The sequence below is a fragment of the Danio rerio genome, chromosome 6 (assembly GCF_049306965.1).
Source record: "Danio rerio strain Tuebingen ecotype United States chromosome 6, GRCz12tu, whole genome shotgun sequence".
NCBI lineage: Eukaryota > Metazoa > Chordata > Actinopteri > Cypriniformes > Danionidae > Danio > Danio rerio.
The window spans coordinates 12,640,645-12,662,070 of record NC_133181.1 but is presented as its reverse complement, the minus strand read 5'-3'; the positions used below and the strand labels follow the sequence as shown (position 1 = coordinate 12,662,070).

General features: G+C 33.4%; 1 protein-coding gene and 1 long non-coding RNA gene across 2 annotated transcripts in view; one reads left to right on the top strand and one right to left on the bottom strand.

The window, feature by feature from the left end:
• Positions 1-20,958, bottom strand: part of calcrlb (calcitonin receptor-like b) — a 28,755-nt gene extending 7,797 nt beyond the window's left edge. The window contains exons 1-10 of the mRNA XM_001920000.8: positions 20,894-20,958; positions 11,443-11,541; positions 10,101-10,245; positions 6,627-6,740; positions 6,422-6,534; positions 5,578-5,669; positions 5,349-5,475; positions 2,636-2,789; positions 2,422-2,482; positions 521-587 (exon numbers count right to left, since the gene is read on the bottom strand). Coding sequence (XP_001920035.3) covers positions 521-587; positions 2,422-2,482; positions 2,636-2,789; positions 5,349-5,475; positions 5,578-5,669; positions 6,422-6,534; positions 6,627-6,740; positions 10,101-10,245; positions 11,443-11,493 — 924 coding nt within the window. The 5' untranslated portion in view covers positions 11,494-11,541; positions 20,894-20,958. The remainder of the gene's footprint in view (positions 1-520; positions 588-2,421; positions 2,483-2,635; positions 2,790-5,348; positions 5,476-5,577; positions 5,670-6,421; positions 6,535-6,626; positions 6,741-10,100; positions 10,246-11,442; positions 11,542-20,893) is intronic.
• On the top strand, positions 12,996-18,148 carry LOC141386195 (uncharacterized). Its single transcript, XR_012407685.1, has 3 exons — positions 12,996-15,368; positions 15,478-15,549; positions 15,882-18,148. It is a non-coding gene; the product is annotated as an uncharacterized lncRNA (long non-coding RNA).
• Positions 20,959-21,426: the final 468 nt, after the last annotated feature.

The following is a 21,426-nucleotide window of genomic DNA, read 5'->3' as shown; positions in this document are numbered from 1 at the left end:
GACTTCTCTGGGCTCAGTAACATGTGTCCAAAATATCTTCTTTTGTGTAGAAGAAAGAAATTCAAATGGGTTTCTGACAAGTAAAGGGTGAGTAAATGAAGATAAAATCCGTCTTCACCAGTTTTGGGTGAAGTATCCCTTTAATGTTCTTCTGAAAAAGGTCACCAGCTATACATCTTGCATGTCTTGAGCGTAAACAATTTTGAGTGAACTATCTTTTTCAACTAAAAGTTTTGACTTACTGTGGAGCTCAGTGCAAGATTGATTCGATACAGAACATGTGCTCATTACATGCTCCTTATGGGCTGCATAGAAAAATCCTTCCTAATCAGATTTGACCCCGACACAAACAACAAAAAGACCACAGCACTTTGATTAAAAAGAGCTGATTGCCAAAGTTTAAGTTGATTATTTGGAATCAAGATCATGCAAGTACTTTGCCAAGGGTGGGTAAAAGATAAACAAGAGAGATAAAGTGTGAGAAAATGAAATAAAGAGTGCAAAGAGAAAGCAGACTTACCAATAGAGCTGCACAGATGGGCCCATGAATAATGTAGAGCAGAGAAGTGTTCGAGCTAATCCAACAGCTGCAGAGAAAAGTATAAGAAAATATCAGATTGATTGAAAGCAGAACCAATGAACGCATGAAAACTTCTTTAAATAAGATCATTATTGTGATTTCACAAGATGTTTTACAGAGTTTGCTCAGTGTATTCTTGACAGAAGCTGGGATGAATCTGATGCTCTTTTTTGTTTTACAGTAAGTTTGAAAGTTTAAAGAAACACTCCACTTTTTTTTACAACTACTCTCGAGTAAACAATTGAGTTTTACCATTTTTAAATCCATTCAGTCGATCTTCGGGTCTGGCGGGAGCTCTTTTAGCTTAGCCTAGCATAGATAACTGAATCGGATTACACCAATAGCATCTCACTCATAATTGACCAAAATGTTTTGATATTTTTTCTATTTAAAGCTTGACTCTTTTTACTTACATAGTGTACTAAGACTGATAAAAAATGAAAAGTATGTCAATAATGCAAATAAGCATTTAAGAAAATTCAGCTCTTTGGTAATTTTTGAGTGAGTTGTCAATGGTTTAATCCAATCCAACGATCTATGCTAAGCTAAGCTAAAAGTGGAAACTCCAAATTTTGAATAAAAATCCTTTAATTTGAAAGAAAATCTTACATTCCCTTGAGGTGGTTTTTGGATTTAGCAAAAACACTTAAAAACGTAGTTAAAAAATATCACCACTGTAATTTCACTAGATTTAACACAGTCAGCTCATTGTAGAAGCTGGGATGAATCTGATGCTCTTTTTTGTTTTAAAGTAAGTTTAAAAGTTTAAAGAAACACTCCACTTTTTTACACTTACTCTTGAGTTAAACAATTGAGTTGTAACATTTTTGAATCCATTCAGTCGATCTCCGGGTCTGGCGGGAGCACTTTTAGCTTAGCTTAGCATAGATAACTGAATCGGATTAGACCATTAGCATCTCACTCATAACTGACCAAAATGTTTTCCTATTTAAAGCCTGACTCTTCAGGCTCTTTCACTGTAGTTACATGGTGTACTAAGACTAATACTCTTTGGTCATTTGAGCAAGATGCTAATGGTCTAATCCGATTCAATGGTCTATGTCAAGCTAAGCTAAAAGTGGAACGCCAAATTTTTTATAAAAATCCTGTCATTTGAAAAAATTTCCTTAAAAAAGGGTTAATGCGAATACAGGGAGATGGAAACCTATTTGCTGAAAGAGGTCTGATATAGCGAACACTACTCTCATGTGACTAATCAGCTGTCTCCATTATGCTTGATTTGTTTACTGCTGGTTGCTATGGTTATCAATGCTACAATCAGACGCAAACTAATTTGCTTTAATGATTTTTCTTACTTTTTTAGCAAACTTCTGAAAGATTTGCTTCATGTTAGAATGGAAACCCAGCTACTGTATAAGGCACTGATCAATTTTGTTACATTCACTCAATATATAGAATTAGAAATTATACTGCAGCTGAGTTGAGATTGTGAGATCAAATTTAATGTGACGTTAAAGAAATAACTGGCTCACAAGAAAGAAATATACACTTTTGATCAAAAATGTGGAGTAATCAAACTTTTTTTCTCTCTCTTTTGCTCATCAAGGCTGCAATGTATTTGAATAAAAAAGTACACACTAAATCAGATTTTTCATCCTTACTCTAGTCTTTATTGTCATTCAGAAAACATTCCAACATGCTGATTTAACTATTAACAATAATAATATTAACTTTTGTTAATGTTTTTATTATCAAAAATAATAAAATAATTTTAACATTGTTATATGTAATGTTAACTTATGTTAATTAAAAAAATATATAACTATGTTAATTAATTTCAAAATAACATAGCTAAAATCTGCACAATCTATTTAACCCACTTGTCATTGTAGTAATAGCTTCGTGATATTGCGTGGATGAATGCAGGTATTAATGGGAAGCCTGAAAAACATTAAAAAAAACACACATTTAAATACATTTTTAAATAAAATACAGCAAAAAAAATCTACAACATTGAAGAAACATGAAGCCACTTTCATTTAGTCTATATTGAAAAGCCAATTAAAAATTAAATAAAAGAATAACGTAACGCACCCCATCCTAAGAGGTAATACCACATGAGGTGCTGCTTCTCTGCGAAAACTGCCACCACAATGAGTGTGTGCAGGTAAATCCCTTCACACAACATCCAGAAGTAATTGCAGCCCAGCAGATAGTGATGGATGAACACTGACACTTTACAGCTTACCTGAGAGAAAACACATCAACAGCAAATCAATACGAACCTGTTTCCTTTAATAAAGGGAAAGTTCATCCAATAATAAAAAATGCACTCATCACACCAAACTTTTCTAAGCTCCCTTTTTTCTGTTTAACACAAGGAAAAAGTTTTTGAATGACAATTAAAACCAGTTGCTATTGGCTTCCATGTTAGGACAAAAACAGAAATACTATGGATGTCTATGGCTGTCGGTTTTAAACATTTTTCATCACATTTTCTGTGTTACAAAAATAAAAACTTGCTTTAAAGGGCACCTAGGTTACCCCTTTTTTCAGATTTAATATAAGTCTTTTGCGTCTCTAGAATGTGCATATAAAGTTTCAGATCAAAATACCCATCAGATTTTTCATTATACCTTTTACAAGATGCTGTTTTATACTGATTTCCAGCAGGGGGTGGTTTTGTCGTACTGCGCCTTTAAGCCGAGTCTTTCCCGCCTACTATTTCTACATGCCTCCTCCCTCAGCTGCGTCAGACAACAGACAGACTTAAAGGAAGAAGGTCTCACGTAGCGTTTGTGAGATACTACAGTAAGAACTAACCTTTACTAATCAGTATTGTGAAATTGCATTGATGAGTCACACACAATATCGTTACGAAGTTAACGCACGTGCGCGCACACACACGCACGCACGCAGGCAGGCAGGCAGACAGACAGAGCGCGCTTAGCCTAGTTAAGGCTAACCTCAAGGACTGTGTGGATATCTGTTATGCTAATGTACAAAATAAACCTGATTTAACTTCCACAAACCGGGATTGAAGCGTCTTCTTTTATAATTGTTCTCACACGCGGCTGTGCTGATGAAGTAAAGCTGAAGTAAAACGCTGTAATTAATTACACACAAACATTAAAACACTTTAAACATGTGAAACTTACTCTTAATCACATTTGATGATGATTGCTGATCCTAGCGAACAGAACAGAACAGACCTTTTATTCCCGGTTGCTTTGTGTATGTCTGTCTGGTCTTGTTGACATATACACGCGACTACCGGAACATGTTAATGCGCGCAGCTGTCAATCAATTCGGTGGGCAGGGGGATCGCACACCTACGTAATGGTGCGATCGATTTGAAAACAGCTCCAATTGGCCGACCCTTTTTTTTTTGTAGTTAAATTGAAAAAAAAGGACTGGGTGTGTTCATATCACCCCAGTGTGACGGTCTATACACTATACCAACACACAGATCTGTCCAAACAGCTTGAAAAGTAGATTTTTTACCATAGGTGCCCTTTAAAATATCTTAATTGGTATTCAAATGAAGAAAGAATAACAGCTTTGGAAACACCTAGAAAAAATGCCTTAGAAGTGAAACCAGTGTATTGTAACGGAAAACAAGTTGAAAGGGTACAAGAATATCTTTGTACAATATTTGACACCACACTAAGGTCCAGCAGAACTCAGAAGCTGTTGCTAAGAAAGTGCATCAGAGAATGTATGTTCTTAGAAAACTGAACTCTTTCTGTGTAGAAAAACGTGTACTGAGAACTTTTCCACCTATATCGAGAGTGTTTTAAGCTTTTCCTTTTTATGCTGGTTCTCCTCACTTTCCGTTAGAGAGCAAAATCGCCTTCAAAACTTAGTCAAGACTTGCTCCAAGATTATTGGTTTACCTCTGAGGAGTCTAACAGAGTTACATGAACAGTAAGTATTAAGGAAAACTCAAAGTGTGATAAGAGATGACTCCCATCCTCCATTTTTTTTGTTCTGTTGCCCTCTAGAAAAAGGTTAAGAGGCATCAAATGCTCTTCCATCAGATATAAATTTACCTTTGTTCCAGAGGCAATAAGGATTTACAACACTACATTTTAGCAAGTGTTTATTTTTAAATGTACATTGTACTTTGTAAATGTAAATGTACTTTAAATGTACATTTTTAATACATGGGTCTTTCCTATGTTTTTTTTAACTATTTATGAAGCTGTTATGAAACATGCTGGATTGTGTTTTTTAATATCGTTTGTAATTGATCTGTCTCTTTAAGTGTTTGTTGTATCATGAAATGCTACTACTCTAATCCAATTGCCCCTGGTAGGATTAATAAAGTTGTTAAACTAAACTGAAAGTATAAGGCAATAAATAATGACAGAGGTTTAATTTGGGGGTGAACTATCACTTTAAAACACAGGTGTCAAACTCAGTTCCTGAAGGGCTGCAGCTCTGCACAGTTTATTTCCAACTTTAATTAAACACACTGATCAAATTAATTGAGTCCTTCAGGCTTGTTTGAAACCTACAGGTAAGTGTGCTGAAGCAGGGTTGGAACTAAACTGTCCAGGAGTTTGACATCCTTGCTTTAAAAAGGATGTCAGTTGTCAACGATATTTTTCCAATGATGGCTGAAAATAGGTGGTGAGATCTGTTTGGTTACTGACATTCCTTCAAATATCATTTAAAGGCATTTATATGGGTTTGAAATAACAGTAGGATGAGTAAATGATGACAGAACCTTCATTTTTCTATGAACTGTCCCTTTAACATGCATTCCAGTTGATATGGACATGTGTTCTGTTTGTGCACTTACTGGGTTTGCTTCTGTTACTTCTTGGTTGTTTGCAACACAAGTGAAAAAGATGATGGTTATAACAGAGTTTAACACAAAGGAGAAGAAGAGATTCTTGTGTAGAGTTATCCGTTGACAACTCAAGCTCCTATTGGTGGGAAAAAACAAAAAAAAGGTGTCAGACTGGGTGAAAGGTGCCAATATATTTCTTTTTTAGAATACTGCGACACGATTTTTACACATGACTTACTTAAAGTAGAAAAATATCCCCAGAGATGTAAACAAAGATATCAGAGATAATCCATGACCAATCAAAGTCAAGTAGTAGAGATTAAGCGCTGTCTAAAAACAACAACAAAAACAACAAGTTATACCTAGAATATTTACCAATATCAAAAAGCAAAAATTACAATACACCCCATTTTGAAGATGAATATTTGTATCCATTTCTCAGTGAATATAGGCAATATATTGTGTACATATATATTGTGGTGCATTTGTGGTGCAGATAAACTTGACAAAATAGAACCCCTTTTAATGATGTTTCTTTCATTTGCAAATTCACGATTATGTTTTACCGTACTATAATTGATATCCCAGACATTCTCTAGCCCTATGTAAAACTAAAAAGCCTATATTGTCCTTAGTGCCATCATCTTGAACTTTGTTTGATTTTATATAAATTAATGTATTCCTCTCATAGAAGCACTACAGGCAAAATAAAACAACAATGTTCTGTTGTTTAGGCAACTGTTGTTTATGCATGTAAAAATAAATCCCTCAAAGATATTTTCAAGAGTCAAAGAAAGTTATTAATGGGAAAACAAGCATTTTTTTAGCGAGAAAGTAAACCAAAACTGTTGTGATGTTTTGTTCATTTAGCCTACTTTGTGATATTAGTTAAAATTATATAAATATTTGTTTTTTATTAATAGATTTTTTGTTTATACATTACTGTTTAAGGACAGGGATCCTGTGTTTTTATAGCCTACATCATTGTGGGCTCAAGATCAAGCCTATATCAATTGTGCTAGTACGTGACTTAAGATATTTGGCAATTTAACAGATGACCTAAATCATAAATTAGAGCTCACCTTTTTGTGATCGTTAGACTTAAGCCTACAGTCGGTGTAATTACTCCAGGTTCTGTTGCTCTCTGGATGAACGAACCAATGGCCCGAATTAGTGCAAATTTTCGTTGCCACTTCTGACAGGGCACAATTTGGTAATCAGTTAGTCAGGCTTTTATCAAAGACATTTTCATTCAATGGCACAAATAAAAGTCTTGGTGGAACTGACCTGAGGTGTCAAAGTCATCAAAGTAGTTTGGACAGTGCTGGGCTGAGGTGACTCCTGGTTCCATATACTCCCAGCACAGCCACCCATCCCATGTCCGTTTACACATAGAACCATCTGCATAGAACCATGAGCCTTTATTTATCAGTTACAAAGGATTTATAAAGCATAAATAGTCCTCACTTTAGATTAGGTCACAAAACTGCATGAAGTTGAGTTAATAAAGCATTTGTTAACATATATAGTAACCATTAATAAATGCCTGAATAATAAGACATATAAACGTTGATTTCAATAGCGTATTAATCTTTTACTAACTCATTCTGAATTATCCTAAAAACCCTCAACTACTCTTAAATATACATGGTTTGTAAATAATGCAATATTTCCTTAAGTAATGAAAAATAAATAATTAACAAAGAATGAAAGTACAATTATCAAGCACATTATAAATGTTTTTTAGTCAAGAATACAGCATTTGTAGCTGCAGTTATAACCTTCTTGATGTTTATTAATGTAGAGGTAATGCTTAACAGATAATGAATTCACTATTTGCTAATGCTTAGTAAATGATTTATAGTGTGTAGTTATTATAAAGTGTTACCAAATTTATATATATATATATATATATATGTATATGTATATGTATATATATATGTGTGTATATATATACTTTTTAAGGAGCCATCACTCCAGTTTTCAGCATCATATTATAATTAAAAATAATAATTTAACATAATATTTTTATACTTTTTCCCCAGGGTTTCTTGATGAACAGATATAAAATATATTTTTAAAAGTAACACCATAAATGTCTTTAATGTCACTTCTACTCAAATTAATGCATCCCCGATGAATAATATTTCACTTCTCAAAATCGTAATAATATCAACCTAAATATCTCTTAGTACTAATAATTCCATATGTATATTAAATAAATAAATTATTATTATGCAAGTAGAATAATAAACAATTGTCAACTTTTTTCACTGTAATGTAAACGTATTGTACTGTGTATCCTGAAATGTTTTGTACTGTAAACTGCTTCATGGTTTCTGCACGCTTTATGTTTTATTCACAAAATATGTCTGCGTCTACGTTTCGCAAGGGACAACAGCTAATAACATTACTTTTAGGATTGTGTAAATGTGATTGGCTAGCATATGGATAGCATAGGGATCTAACTAGCATCTGTTTGACGATTTAAAGTTCTCTCAAATTTCACATGAATCTTTGATGCTGACATAAGAAAAATAACATTTAAAAAATGAAATGACTAAATAATCTGAGGGCAGTTTCATCCAGTGAACCACCTTAGTGTGTAAAGCTGCAATGTAGTTCAGGTCAAAAAACATGTGATCTGCCACTAGTCAGCGCCACTAGTCAACGACTCGAAGTCAATCAAAAAGCGCCATGCCAAAGCATCAAAGAATATATATATATATATATATATATATATATATATATATATATATATATATATATATATATATATATGCACTGACTAGTCGACTAATTGTTACACCCCTAATATATATATATATATATATATATATATATATATATATATATATATATATATATATATATATATATATATATATATATATATATATATATATATATATATATATAAATATATATATAAAACTATTTGTTAATGTCTAGTCAGGCTTTGCACAATGAATTTTTTCATTTCAAACTATTTATTAATGGATCATTCTACACATCAGAATGTAAAACTGTGATTTTTATGCTTTTAACATCAAATTGATGGTTTTTGCCAAAACAGCTTATAACAGCTGTCATGAAAAATCTGCCTGCTCTTGTGTCACGATTCATTTGCCATTCTTTAGCTATTACTTGTGTCTCATACACAGCAATGAATCTTAATTCAGTGGTTAACGCTGTGCTGTTGTCTGTTGTCATGCTGTGTCGATGAACACATGCATGCTGTAAGTCACACCACACTGACTGTTTCCATTCCATCGTCATTTCACATGAACGCTTTCCCCATAATTTCCAGAAGGACATGACAAAGCATCGGGCATTTTTAGTCATGTCTTCCCTAATGTACTTACAGTATAAGGCATACAAGTCAGAAATAGACAGAGGCCAGGACAACATCCTCTCTTTTACAGTAGAATTCTTTAAAAATCATGACTAGCAGACATTTGTTGTTATTTAAATCAGAAGGAGAGCTTGACAATATCCTGCATGAATTTAGACCTAACTTAGGGTTTCTGCGGATTTAACCAAGACTTTAAGATATTTTTTAACCATTATGAATGGAATGTAAGACCTATATCACAACTTTTGTCTCATTTGTAATCACAATATAGCAAATTACACTTGGACAAGCAAAATAAATAAACTCTTAAAAAAAAAAATCTTCAAGTCAAGGTTCAAACTTTAAGCTAAATATCAAGTTCCATGGCCATAAGATGCTGTGCTTAGATAATATAGTATTTTAAAAATATGTTAAAATAAAAACAGTAATTAAATCGGTTGGATATATAGCTTGAATATATTTTGCCTGATTTTATTAGAGAACAACAATGGATAATTTATCTGGCTGTTTATGTTTGGCTGGTAGTGCTCCCTCTCCGAATGTTTGATTGTTCAATAGTAGTTTTACAAACATTATATTTAGTTTTTCTGCCATCTAATTTTTAACACCAAGTTTTTGAATGTGTCATTTTGAATTTTTTAAAATGTATATTATGCTGAAATGTTTGTGTTGGTTAACAGTTAAAGCCTGGTGACTGCACTTGACTTCTGTGACGGCCAGCTGATGACCGTGAAAGGAATAAAATGGAGCTAAAAATAGTCTAACCATAACAATAGGCTTGAAACAACAAGAAAAAAAGGTACAACAATATATTCACTTACAAACTAAAACTAAAATTTAAAGCGACAAACACAAATTTCTACAATTCCAAGACAAAAAATGTATGAAACATTTTTCCTGACATTCAATGTCTAGAAAGGACCTTATAAGTGGTGCCAAACCTTTGAGTTTCTTACTTTAGTAAAACACAAATATAGATATTTTGAAGAAAAGTTGGAAACTGGTAACCACTGACATCTATAGTGAGAACCACAAACCCTTATAGAAGTCATTAGAAGACAAAATATTGTCTTTTGTGTTCAATAGAAAAAAAAGATACTCAGACAGGTTTGTGTCAAGTAAAAGGTGAGTAAATGATGACAGAAATTGCAGTTTTGGGTGAACTTAAAGAAAGGAATCTTTAAGGCCCAAAATATTGATGTAGAAATGTTAGACTTTTTAAGACCCTGCCAACTGACAGGTACACTGTTAATGATTTTTGTAAATTACACAGTATTTAACTGTAATATGAACTGTACTCCACTATAGGGCAATTATGCTGCATTTTGCTGTATTTTAAAGTTGTGCATTGTGAAAATTATATATATATATATATAAAGGATCTGTGTGAAATGAGAACCTCTCACCTGTTTTGTTGTGATTAGTATCTTTCATAATCTTTTGGTAACATTCAAACTGGGCGGTCAAGATTTTGTGGCGAGTGAAGTTCAGTTCATGGGCATTCTTTTTTGTACCTCCAGTGCTGTTCTCTGAGAGAACCACCACAAACAACTGTTGGAAAATACAAAGAAGAGAGATTAACACTGATATTAGCTGCAAAAGAATGGAAAATGACAGATTTATAAATCTCGGCATTCAAATTATTATGTTTCTGTCAAGAATCTTCGAAATTCCTAATAGATATGCACACTTATAGCACGATAAATGATTAGCTACAGGTACACTGTAAAAATATATACAGTTAAAGTCAGAATTATTAGCCCCCCTGAATTATTAGCGCCCCTGTTTGTTTTCCTCCCAATTTCTGTTTAACCGAGAAGATTTTTTTCAACACATTTCTAATTATAATAGTTTTAATAACTCATTTCAAATAACAGGTTTATTTTATCTTTGCCATGATGACAGTACAGAATATTTACTAGATATTTTTCAATACACTTCTATACAGCTTAAAGTGACATTTAAAGGCTTAACTAGGTTAATTATGTTAACTAGGCAGGTTAGGGTAATTAGGCAAGTTATTGTATAACGATGGTTTGTTCTGTAGACTAATAAAAATATAGCTTAAAGGGGCTAATAATTTTGTCACTAATTTTTTATATTTTTATTTAAAAACTGCTTTTATTCTAGCCGAAATAAAACAAATAAGATTTTACCAGAAAAAAATATTATCAGACACTGTGAAAATTTCCTTGCTCTGTTAAACATGATTTAAAAAATATTTAAAAAAGAAAAAAAAAACTAAAAGGTGGGCTAATAATTCTGATTTTAACTGTATGTATTTTTGAATATAGAATGCTACCGTAGAAACCTGTTAATTGATAAAAAGCAACTTCCCTTTTTACATATTAGGAAAATAACATGTTAGTAAAACAGTGTTAAATTTTCCATATCATGAAGTTAAATTAAATTATTACACATTTCACAGTGAGAAATTCAACATGTCTTCCAACATATACAACTGTATAGGTCATTTGTCACTATCTGGAAATATGACCCATATTGATGTCTACTAAAATAATGTCCTATGAGTAAGACATAATGCACTGTGCTCTTTTTTAAACAATGTAACTTTTAATATGCTAATATGTTTTGCATCACGCAAAAATCTAACACTAAAATTAATTTGATTGTTTAAATTCAGCCCATATCAATTGTTTGCAACCACTTAAAGTTATACCATAAACCATAAAAAAATTGTAAATCTAACATATCATTTTTTTAGTGTGTTTTCTGACAAACAAATACCTCAGAGGTTGCCAACAGTAAGATAAACGAGGTAATGCAGCATCTATCCATGGTTCCGTTGTTTGGCTCTTGTGCATCCAAATGATCTGAACGTTTCACCTGAAAGCAAACAGAGAATATTATACAGTACATCCAAAGAATGAAGTGAACACTTTTCTACACTCAAAATAATGACTTTGGCTACTTGTCCAAACTATTTATTTATAACGGCTTGAACAATCGTGCACAAAACTTCTTGCACGCCCCATTAAATATACGCTGCTCAAGCACAGATCTTCTTGTGCGCTCTCAAATATACGCTGCTTAAGTGCGATTTAGTGCGTTTTTGTAACAAGTATGTCTCCAACATTTATTCGATTTGCTAGGAATATTTATGAATGGCTCCAATAGACCTACAGAGCGGTATTAATGTGTCCTGAAAAAAAGTGAAACGGCTATACCTCGTGTTTGCTGGCCTCACGCATCACGCACCTGTCAGTCAGTCAGCACGTAACCTTAAAGGGTTAAACAAATAAGGCACAGCACTACTACAGTTACAGAAAAGTTTGCTCTGTTATAATTCACTTATCTTTTAATACGTTTTGGTGCGATTATCACCCGCTATTAAAAAAAACACGACTGAATGTTTTGAATGAAAAGCTGTAATGTAGCCATGGTGGGATCAATTTTGGCGTGACGCCCCACCATGGAAGAATGAATGTAGCGGAAACCGTGGATTTATGTTCAATCAACATAAATTTGTAAAAACATAAAGGAATCATGTGGAACCCAGCATTTTGTACAGTGTAACTAAAATGAAAACATACAAATGAGTATTCCCCTAACGAATTACAGTTAGTTATTTCTGTCAAGCTGACAGAAAATTCGGGATTCCATAAAAACAAGGCATTTCAGCCAGGTGAACTGTCGACCTATTGTTGCTCCCAGGAGTGCGGTAACAGTGCTGTTGTTAAGTTAGAGAAGAGGACAGATTAAAAAGCATGTACATGAAAGTTCAGTCTATCAGGAGGCCTATCATCATTACAAAGGGAGAAAAAGCATCATTAAACATGCATTACACGGTTCACAGTTGCCGTTTTGGCTCGTCTATAGAGATAGCATCATAAATCATTTTCAAAGTGAGGAAGATCTGTTATAGCCACAATAAAAGTTGCTTACCAAAGTATTCACTATTTTTACATGCTAATGTTTTATGACATCCTGGACCACAGTCCGATTATATACAACCCCGGTTTATTCTTTTTATGGCGTTCCATGTGGAACTATCAGAGCATTCCAAAACATCTTTAACATCTGCCTTGATTCTGTTGTTATTTCCTTTTTAAATTAATACCTGTCGGTATGGCCATGGCCGAGGGGCTGAAGCGTCATGTGATTCTTTTGTTCGGCCTCCAAACATTTCCTGCTTGGACGGGGACCCGAAACCACATGACTAGGCTCATATGTGGAAAATTATCCATTTGGATTTGTCTTTGGTCTCGAAAACGAACACGCTTCCCAGAAGTCCAGACAAAGCGAATTAGTGCATGTGTGGTTTTCTTATAACTTCCATTTGGATAGGAAATATTTCACCATGCAAAATGTCAGTCATCATGACTTTGAAGAAATGTCTTGATATGTTGCTCTACTGTAATGATACAAAATGTCTGAGTGATGAGGAATGAGTCTGCCCTTTCTAAACTTCCTTTACTGATGCTTGTTTGGGAGATGCACTGTGTGTTATGTTTAACAATATAATGACACAAGACTAACGTGTACATTCTGTATTTTTGTTTTGCCAATTAAGCGGTTAATTTCAGCAATAACAGACCGGGGGCCTCATGTACGAAGACTTGCGTGGAAATCATACTAAAACATTGCGTACGCACAAAGCTGTAAATGTGCGTACGTAGAAAAAAATTCAGAAACTCACGCATATTCTTTTGTACATCTGAATAAACGTTAAACTGAGCGCAACATGCACGAGCACAAAACCCCTCCCTGCCTCCTCCCCCTTATGAATATGCTAATGACTCTACTTTGACAAAACCCAATGAAAAAGCAATGGCAAAAGCAAGCAAAAAGAGAAACTTTGAACAGAATGTGAATTGGAGGTGCTGCTTTCGGAGGTAGACCGGAGAAAAGCGGTGTTATTTTGCAAGTTTGTTCTCCGGAATTAACAACAAAAGAAAAAAATAGAGTGGGAGAGTTTAGCTGATGCGGTTAACACAGTTGGGTCTGAACATCGCACTGAGTGAATTAAAAGAGAAATAGTGTGATTTATATGTGTAAAATGTTGCGGTACCCTTAACAGTCTTAGTGGCGCAGCTCGTAAAGCGCATGTTAACATGTTTTGACACGTTTGAGCATGAACTCGGTTCGAATCCAGCGTCTGATGAACTCTTTCCTCTTTTTGCCCCCACTACATATCAGATTTTGCCAACTATTTATCACGAGAAAGACAAGTAGGAATCATTAATAAGTTTGTGCGTCATATTTTATTTGTACATGGAATTACAATTATTATTATTGAATGGAAATGTTTCTGATTCACGCATGCGAATTCATCTTCAGATAGTGTCTTTATAGCAATGTGCGTGCAGTAGATAGCTCCGATTACATTGGGAAAACAGGCGACTGCTGCAAATTGTGCTTTAATGTTTAGCTGGTCAACTGTATGGTATGGAAACCTTATATACCTGCTAGATGAACCCGTCTCATACAGCTGCCATTACAAGGCTCAGACACTTTGTAGAGAGGAATTTAACACAATTGCCTCTAGGAGTCGCCAATGGAAACAAAACAGACACGCACAAAAAATTTGCGTACGCCAGCCATAAAGCTGGCGTGGAGCTGCGCACATTCCCACGTTCAGTTCATCGTTAGTAAATCCAAACGCGAGCGATTCTGAGCGTGAAACCTGGCGTACGTAAGTTTTTGTGCGTACGCAGCGTTGATACATGAGACCCCTGGTGATGCAAAACCTTTAAAATTATTCAAAAGTATGTTCTCAAAGCAGAGTATACACTGTAAAAAATTAATCTTGAGGCTTGTAATTTTCCTAAAAAAATGATATGGTCATTAAAAATAATGTGCATATTTTCTTATATGAAAATATAAGAAAAAGTTTTTAAAAAATTATATTCTGGATATATTTTAAAATATTAAGAAGATTTGGCTAATAAAATCAAAAGATAAATTTCCCTTATTTTTTTAAGCAAACCAGTGCGATTATTAGGCTTAATTTGAGAAAACAATAAAGCTAATAAATTTGTGGAAAGACGGCTTCAGGTTTATTTTAAGAAAATTCACTCAATTATGCAGATTTGATTGAGATGTTTGCATTCGAATATGAACAACAGCAGTGATCAGATGACATTTTGAAGGAGCAGATCAACAGTGAGCATGTTAAGAGGCAAGCATTAATAGTTAACAATTTTATTTGTCTTAAGTCAGCTCTTTCAGGAAAGACACATGCTGTTCAGGCTTGTTTGGGAGCTTAGTATTTGCCATATGATCTATATGGGGATACACGGGTATTTTTAGCCTATTTGAAATTGATTTGCTTCTGTTCATTCTGAATTATATACTGAAATTGAACAAATTATCTGCATTGTAATATTTAACAGCAATCTTAAGGCAACATTTGAGTGTGGTGGACGAACAACAATGATCTTAAGTGGTAAGCCTAAGCTGTGTTTGCATATAGCTATTTAATAAGGTTTATGCACAGCTTGTGTTTTTCATAGGGTTCTTTTTACAGCATTGATGATGCAATGCAATTAATAACTAACCTACATTAATTAACTGTGTTTGTATATAATACTGTTTATAAATACTAATATTTGTTTGCTTCATTTTTCAGATTAATTAAGAAAATGTTCACAGTATTTTGAAAAAGAGGGGTGCTTTACTCAAGCAGATTTTTATAAAGAGAATGAGTGCAGGTATTTTTTATAATGTTATTTGTGTATTATTATTATTATCATTGATATTATTATTAGGCAATATTACTAATTTTACATTTTTGTTGCATCCGATCCACACTAATCATAGACTAGACGAGAGATGTCGTCGTCTGTTGCTGTCTTTTTGGAAGAAGAGGAAGAGCTCGTCCAGCAGTACATTGTAAGTGTCCTAAACAGTTTCAGATTTTTGTAGCTTTCAGAAAACTGCATTTTTATAAAAAAAAAAACAGAAATATAGCTCAAACACTACATTGTTGATTGCACTACATTTTGAAAACACTGTCCGTTATACGTCAAAATACTTGTGTGCGTGTGTTATAGTGTCAGTCATCAACGTCTACTCAAACATTTTGAAGAACTACTGTTCACAGAGATACAAAGAAATTGTTTATTTCCTTAATGTATTTCCTTAATTTGTTTTAATGAACCTTAAACATTTGAAATTTACAATTGCATAATTTCATAATAATAAACTTACTGTTTATTTTACAGTGTGGGATTGCACATAGAATTGCTGTCTGTCAGAAGGATGACAAACTATGAGGACTTCTGCATTTTCTAGGAGGATGAGTGTGACACGGCTAACTAGGAAAATCTAGAAATGCTGAACTGGATTTATACAAGTATTCCCTAAATTAAAATCACCCCAAAACAAACTTCATTACTTACATATGACTTCAATAATTTCAATATATATTCACATATTTGCAAATAACAGTACAGCCATTTTACAAGGACATTTACATTCTACCTCACTGGTGTCAATGTTTGTTGTTTGACATTTACTTAATAGGACATTTAATAATGGGACATTTACTGTTTTAACATCAAATTACTGATTCTAAATAACCTTAAGGATGAAAAGTTTTTCGTCTCTTAAAAGCATTTAAGAGTATTTGCATTATAATAGTTTTGTATAATCAGAATGATCTCAAAATGACAATAATATTGCTTATCGCAGCAATTTCTGTAATAATATATCGCACAACAAAAAGGCTTTATGATGACAGGCCTAGACATAACTTTTATTTCAATCAAATATCTTTGGCTGTTATATACAGTAACTATGTTTGAAAGTTATTCTCTCTGTAATTTTAAGTGTTACATGCAAATACATGTACATTTGTATCAAAACGCGGTGTTAAGTGATTATTCATATTAACCCTCATTTATGTAATAAACAAACGAGTTGAGAATCAAAAGAGATGTGAATGTGAAACCATAAATCAGAACCGTACTGCTCTTAAAGTGACAGCGCACAATATACCTGCTGCCAACTTTTAATGATTAATTAAACAATAAAAGGACAAAATCACTCACTGCTCTTGAAAGCATTTAGGCCCACCATAACTTTTTTTTGTCATCATTGTATTTTACAGGGAAGCCAAAATGCTTTTAAACATGTGACTTGAATGACGTGAGAGGCGATCTCTCTGCATCTGTTACAAACGTTGGAATAACCTACAAGTGGGTCGTGATCCGTATGAATCACTGATCACCCATGATTCGTTACACGCCTACTCAGTAGAGCTAGTGACATAACTGTGAGGGGTGGGGTTTAGGTGTACATTTAAAAGCTCATTAAATGCATGTCTGAGCATAAATGTGGACTCGGTCTGCAGACTCTTCTCAACCATTTGGAATATTAAGTTTTTTTGTTTTTTTTTTACATTTTACAAAACCCTGCTGCTGCCCAGATGGAAATGTATAACCATTCCAACAAAAGAAAGTACGGTCCAGACCTCTGCTGATAATGAAATACAGAGACCAGACCTCTTGAAACTTTAGTTGAATACAGTACCTCTGTTTTAAACGTACATTAAATGACACTTGAGTTTGAGCTGGACTAACTAGTTTGATATTTTATGAATAAAATGACAATGCTTAAGAAATTAATTTATGTTCGGTCTCATGATCACCTCAGCCTTTATCACATCAGATGCATACACAGTCAGACAATTTTCATATTTTCCAATGTTACAATGTGGATGAAGTACTTGTGTGGATAGAGATCCATTTCAAATGACACAAACCTATCAGTATCAATGTAGATGAAGACAGGACCCACTCAAGACATTATTTTTATCATTGTCTTTTTTGTATGCTGAATATTATGAGAAGCAAAGCTCAATAAGAAACGCAGAAGTCAAAAGTTAAGTTCTTTGAAAAAGATGATGATTCTTTGGAACTATGAAATATCAGCAATGATCTCTTCCCGTGAAGTGCTTTGAATTGTGCACTTTTTATTCCATGTTTGATATAATCTTAAATGAAAAATGAAGAGAGGCTGGTACAAAGTGTAGCTTCTCCCTTTTATTTTTTTTTTATTTTAAAGTCAATAGCATTTAATTTTAATCACAGCTCTTCCAGTGAGAGTGGTTGAGATCAAGCAGAGCAAATGAGAAGCAAATGAGAAGCGCCTCGAGAAGCAAGAAACGAGAAGGGGCGGAGCCTGTCAGATATTGATTGGTCAAGATTTAATGAGAAACTGAAGTATGAGGTGCCATGAAAAAAATAGATTCAATTGGAAGCGACAAACTGCGAGCTTTGGATGTTTATATCAGTTTTAGATTTTTTAAATGCACACCAGCTTTCAGATATCCATAAAACTGAGTAAAACTAACATCTAAAAGGTTTTATTCTAATTTTATGGGACCTTTAAGTGCCTCTTGCAGATCAGCACTTCTTAATTGTATAATATAATATTATCTTTATCGTTTTCACAATAACAGAGGGAGATGATTAAGGAAATACTTTACAAAAAAAAACCCATAAACCACTCATTGAAACTTTTAAGAGAAGAAAAACAGCTATAAATCTGGTGCCATTCAGGTTTAGGCGGCAGACATAAATCACTTAATAAAAGTCATTCTAATAGGAATGTAAAAAATGAAGTGTTTTCCCAGACATTTTGGATAATCGGATGACCCCAGAACTTGGTGGAAAAACAGAGGGCCTAAAGCTTGATAACATTTTGCCCTTCCTGTGAAGCTGAAGGAGTGGTTTACAGATGTGACATTCCCAGAGACCCTTGTTTAATACCCAGAGTCTCCCACCTACTCCCTCTCCGCCATTCTCTCTCTGTCACTCTCTTTAAACTGGGCCTGGTTGCGAAAAGCCACCCTCCAGGCCCTAAATCAGAAAGCCCACTGACAGATAGTTTAACTCATGTCCGTTTAGGATACACCCAAGTATATAGCACCAATTTTTCCACTCCTTACTACGAAGGATTAATTTTAAAGTAACACAGCACAAAGCTCTATCCGGCGGAAATGATCAAACTCATAGAGATAACGCACAGATATCAAACAGTCAAAATATATATTCATTCATACATTTTCCTTCGGTTTAGTCTCTATTTCAAAGGTCGCCACAGCAGAATGAACCACCAACTATTCCAGCATATGTTTTACGTAGCAGATGCCTTTTCAGCCTCAACCCAGTATTTGGGAAACACCCATACACTCTCATTCAAACACACACTCATACACTACGGACAATTTAGTTTATTAAATTCACCTATAGCGCATGTGTTTGGAATGTGCGGGAAACTGGAGCGGTGAGAACATGCAAACTCCACACAGAAATGCCAACTGGCCCAGCGACCTTCTTGTTGTGAGGCAACAGTGCTAACCACTGAGCCACCGTGGCACCAAAACAAATGTAATAAAATAAGAAACATAATAAATGATGATGCCTTTTAAAAAGGTTTGCTGCCAAAAATTGTATATATTTTATGTTGGTGTGTGAATTCCAAATTAACACTTTATTAACAAACAGTAGAGTACTTTAACCATTTAATGTACAAGCTATAAAATATATATAGATAAAATAAGCTTAGACGGGTCACTTTAGACCCATGTAGTGCATCAAAGGGTTAATACAATGTAAATTATGTAAGCAGTAAATTTTCATTTTTATGTAATGGTTAAACGGTTCAATGGTGTTATATCATAAAATATAATAAGTTAAAACCATCCAATCTATCTAACTGTATGTGAAACATTTATTAACTTTGATTACTTTTCTAAGACTAGGTCTTTAAAACTTGTGCACTTATTTAAGCACTTATTCATACATATAGGTAATTATATATACATTTTTATTTGAATTATATTTTATATACATTAATTGATATATTATAAAAGCATTTAAGAGTATTTAATTGTAAAAATAAATAATACAAACAATAAATAAATATTTTCACAATATTTGCTTGCTGATAATTTTTTATAAGCTTTTATTTAATTAAAATTTCCTTTAAAGGTTTTTAGTATTTTGAATTAACATTATATTCATTATTTTATTAACCGCCCAGTCAGTCTTTTACTGTATTGTAGGTAAAATGACTATGATAATATTTGATTATTGTAACAAATTACATCCTTAACACTAATAAAAACACTATATAAGGTTTAAACAAACTAGTTTGATAAAACCAAACTGTCTCGACAATTAATTGGTATATTATAAAAGCATATAACTGTAAAAAATAAACATTACAAGCAAACAATGAATATATACACAATATTTGCTTGCTAATAATAGTTTATAAACTTTTGTTTTATTACAATTTCCTTTAAAGGTTTTCAGTACATTTTGGATTAACATTATATTAATAAATGTATTAATCGCCCATTTATCCAATCAGTCTTTGACTGTATTGGAGGTAAAATTACTGTAATAATAATTGATTGTTGCTACAAATTATATCTTTAACACTAATAAAAGCACTATAGCAGTGGTTTTAAACGAACTAAATTAATAAAACCAAACTGTCTCAACAACTAATTGGTATATTATAAAAGCATATAAATGTAAAAAATAAACATTACAAGCAAACAATAAATAAATAAGATCAATTCATATTTTCACAATATTTACTTGCTAATAATATTTTATAAACTTTTGTTTTATTACAGTTTCCTTTGAAGGTTTTCAGGACATTTTGTATTGAAATTATATTAAATATTTTATTAAATTGCCCAGTTATCCAATCAGTCTTTCACTGTATTGGAGGTATCGAATAATGTATTGGATAATGACTGTTACAGTTTTGCATTATAGGCTAGTGTTTAATTGTTTTTGTTGTTTCTTAGTGTAAATGTGTTGTTACAAATGACAATATTGACACTAATGAAAGCATTAGGTCTTTAACAAACTTGTTTAATTTAACCAAACTGTCATTCTCGACAAAATAAAGGTGATTAATTCAAAGCTGACAAGCAATCTGAAACTTTTAAACTTTAAAAGTTCTTTAATAACAAGCAAAATGACTAAACTAACTCGTTTAGAGTGATCCAAGAGGCTATAACAACAATTTAAATACGCAAATTAATAATAACGTAGCCTAATGTTGAAGCTTTATATTCTAGTTCTGAACAATATGCCACATCAAGATGAAGTAAAGTTTGCCCAATTGCTCATAATATAAAATCCACTGTCAATAAAAAAGCGTCATAAAAGTAGGCTTATTCTTGGTGTGAGAATAAAGTGTGTCTTACCACGTTAGCTGCTGTGTTCTCCGCGGTGTGTAGAGCAGTGCAGGAGATGTGCTCGCTGATGAACTGCGGTCCCTGAAGCAGCAGAGGATTGTGTGGAGCGGGTTTCCTGTGACATCACTGCTCATCCGAGTCTCAGTTACACCGAACAGGGGTGAGTTCTGGCCAGTTTACCGGTATAACGACGAGGACTAGACTGCGTATGCTAAAGTTAGCCTACAGACAACGTAAAACGCGTCTAATATTAAATACAATAATCCAATAAAGTGATACATTAACAAAAATTTAACTCAAGATTGTGTCAGCTATTTCACAGTTTTTGTTTACCTATTAGTAAACAAAATACTGCCTATAGGACATATCCTACTATTCATAAAATCCAGTTTAAATGACTAAAAACAACGACATTGCAAGTATAGCTACACCTGAGCTAACCATTGAACCAATTATGCAACATACGCATGGATTTGTCGAAATACACAATTATTATAGCGCCCCCTCGTGTTTTAGTAGGGACACTGATATCAGTGATTGGC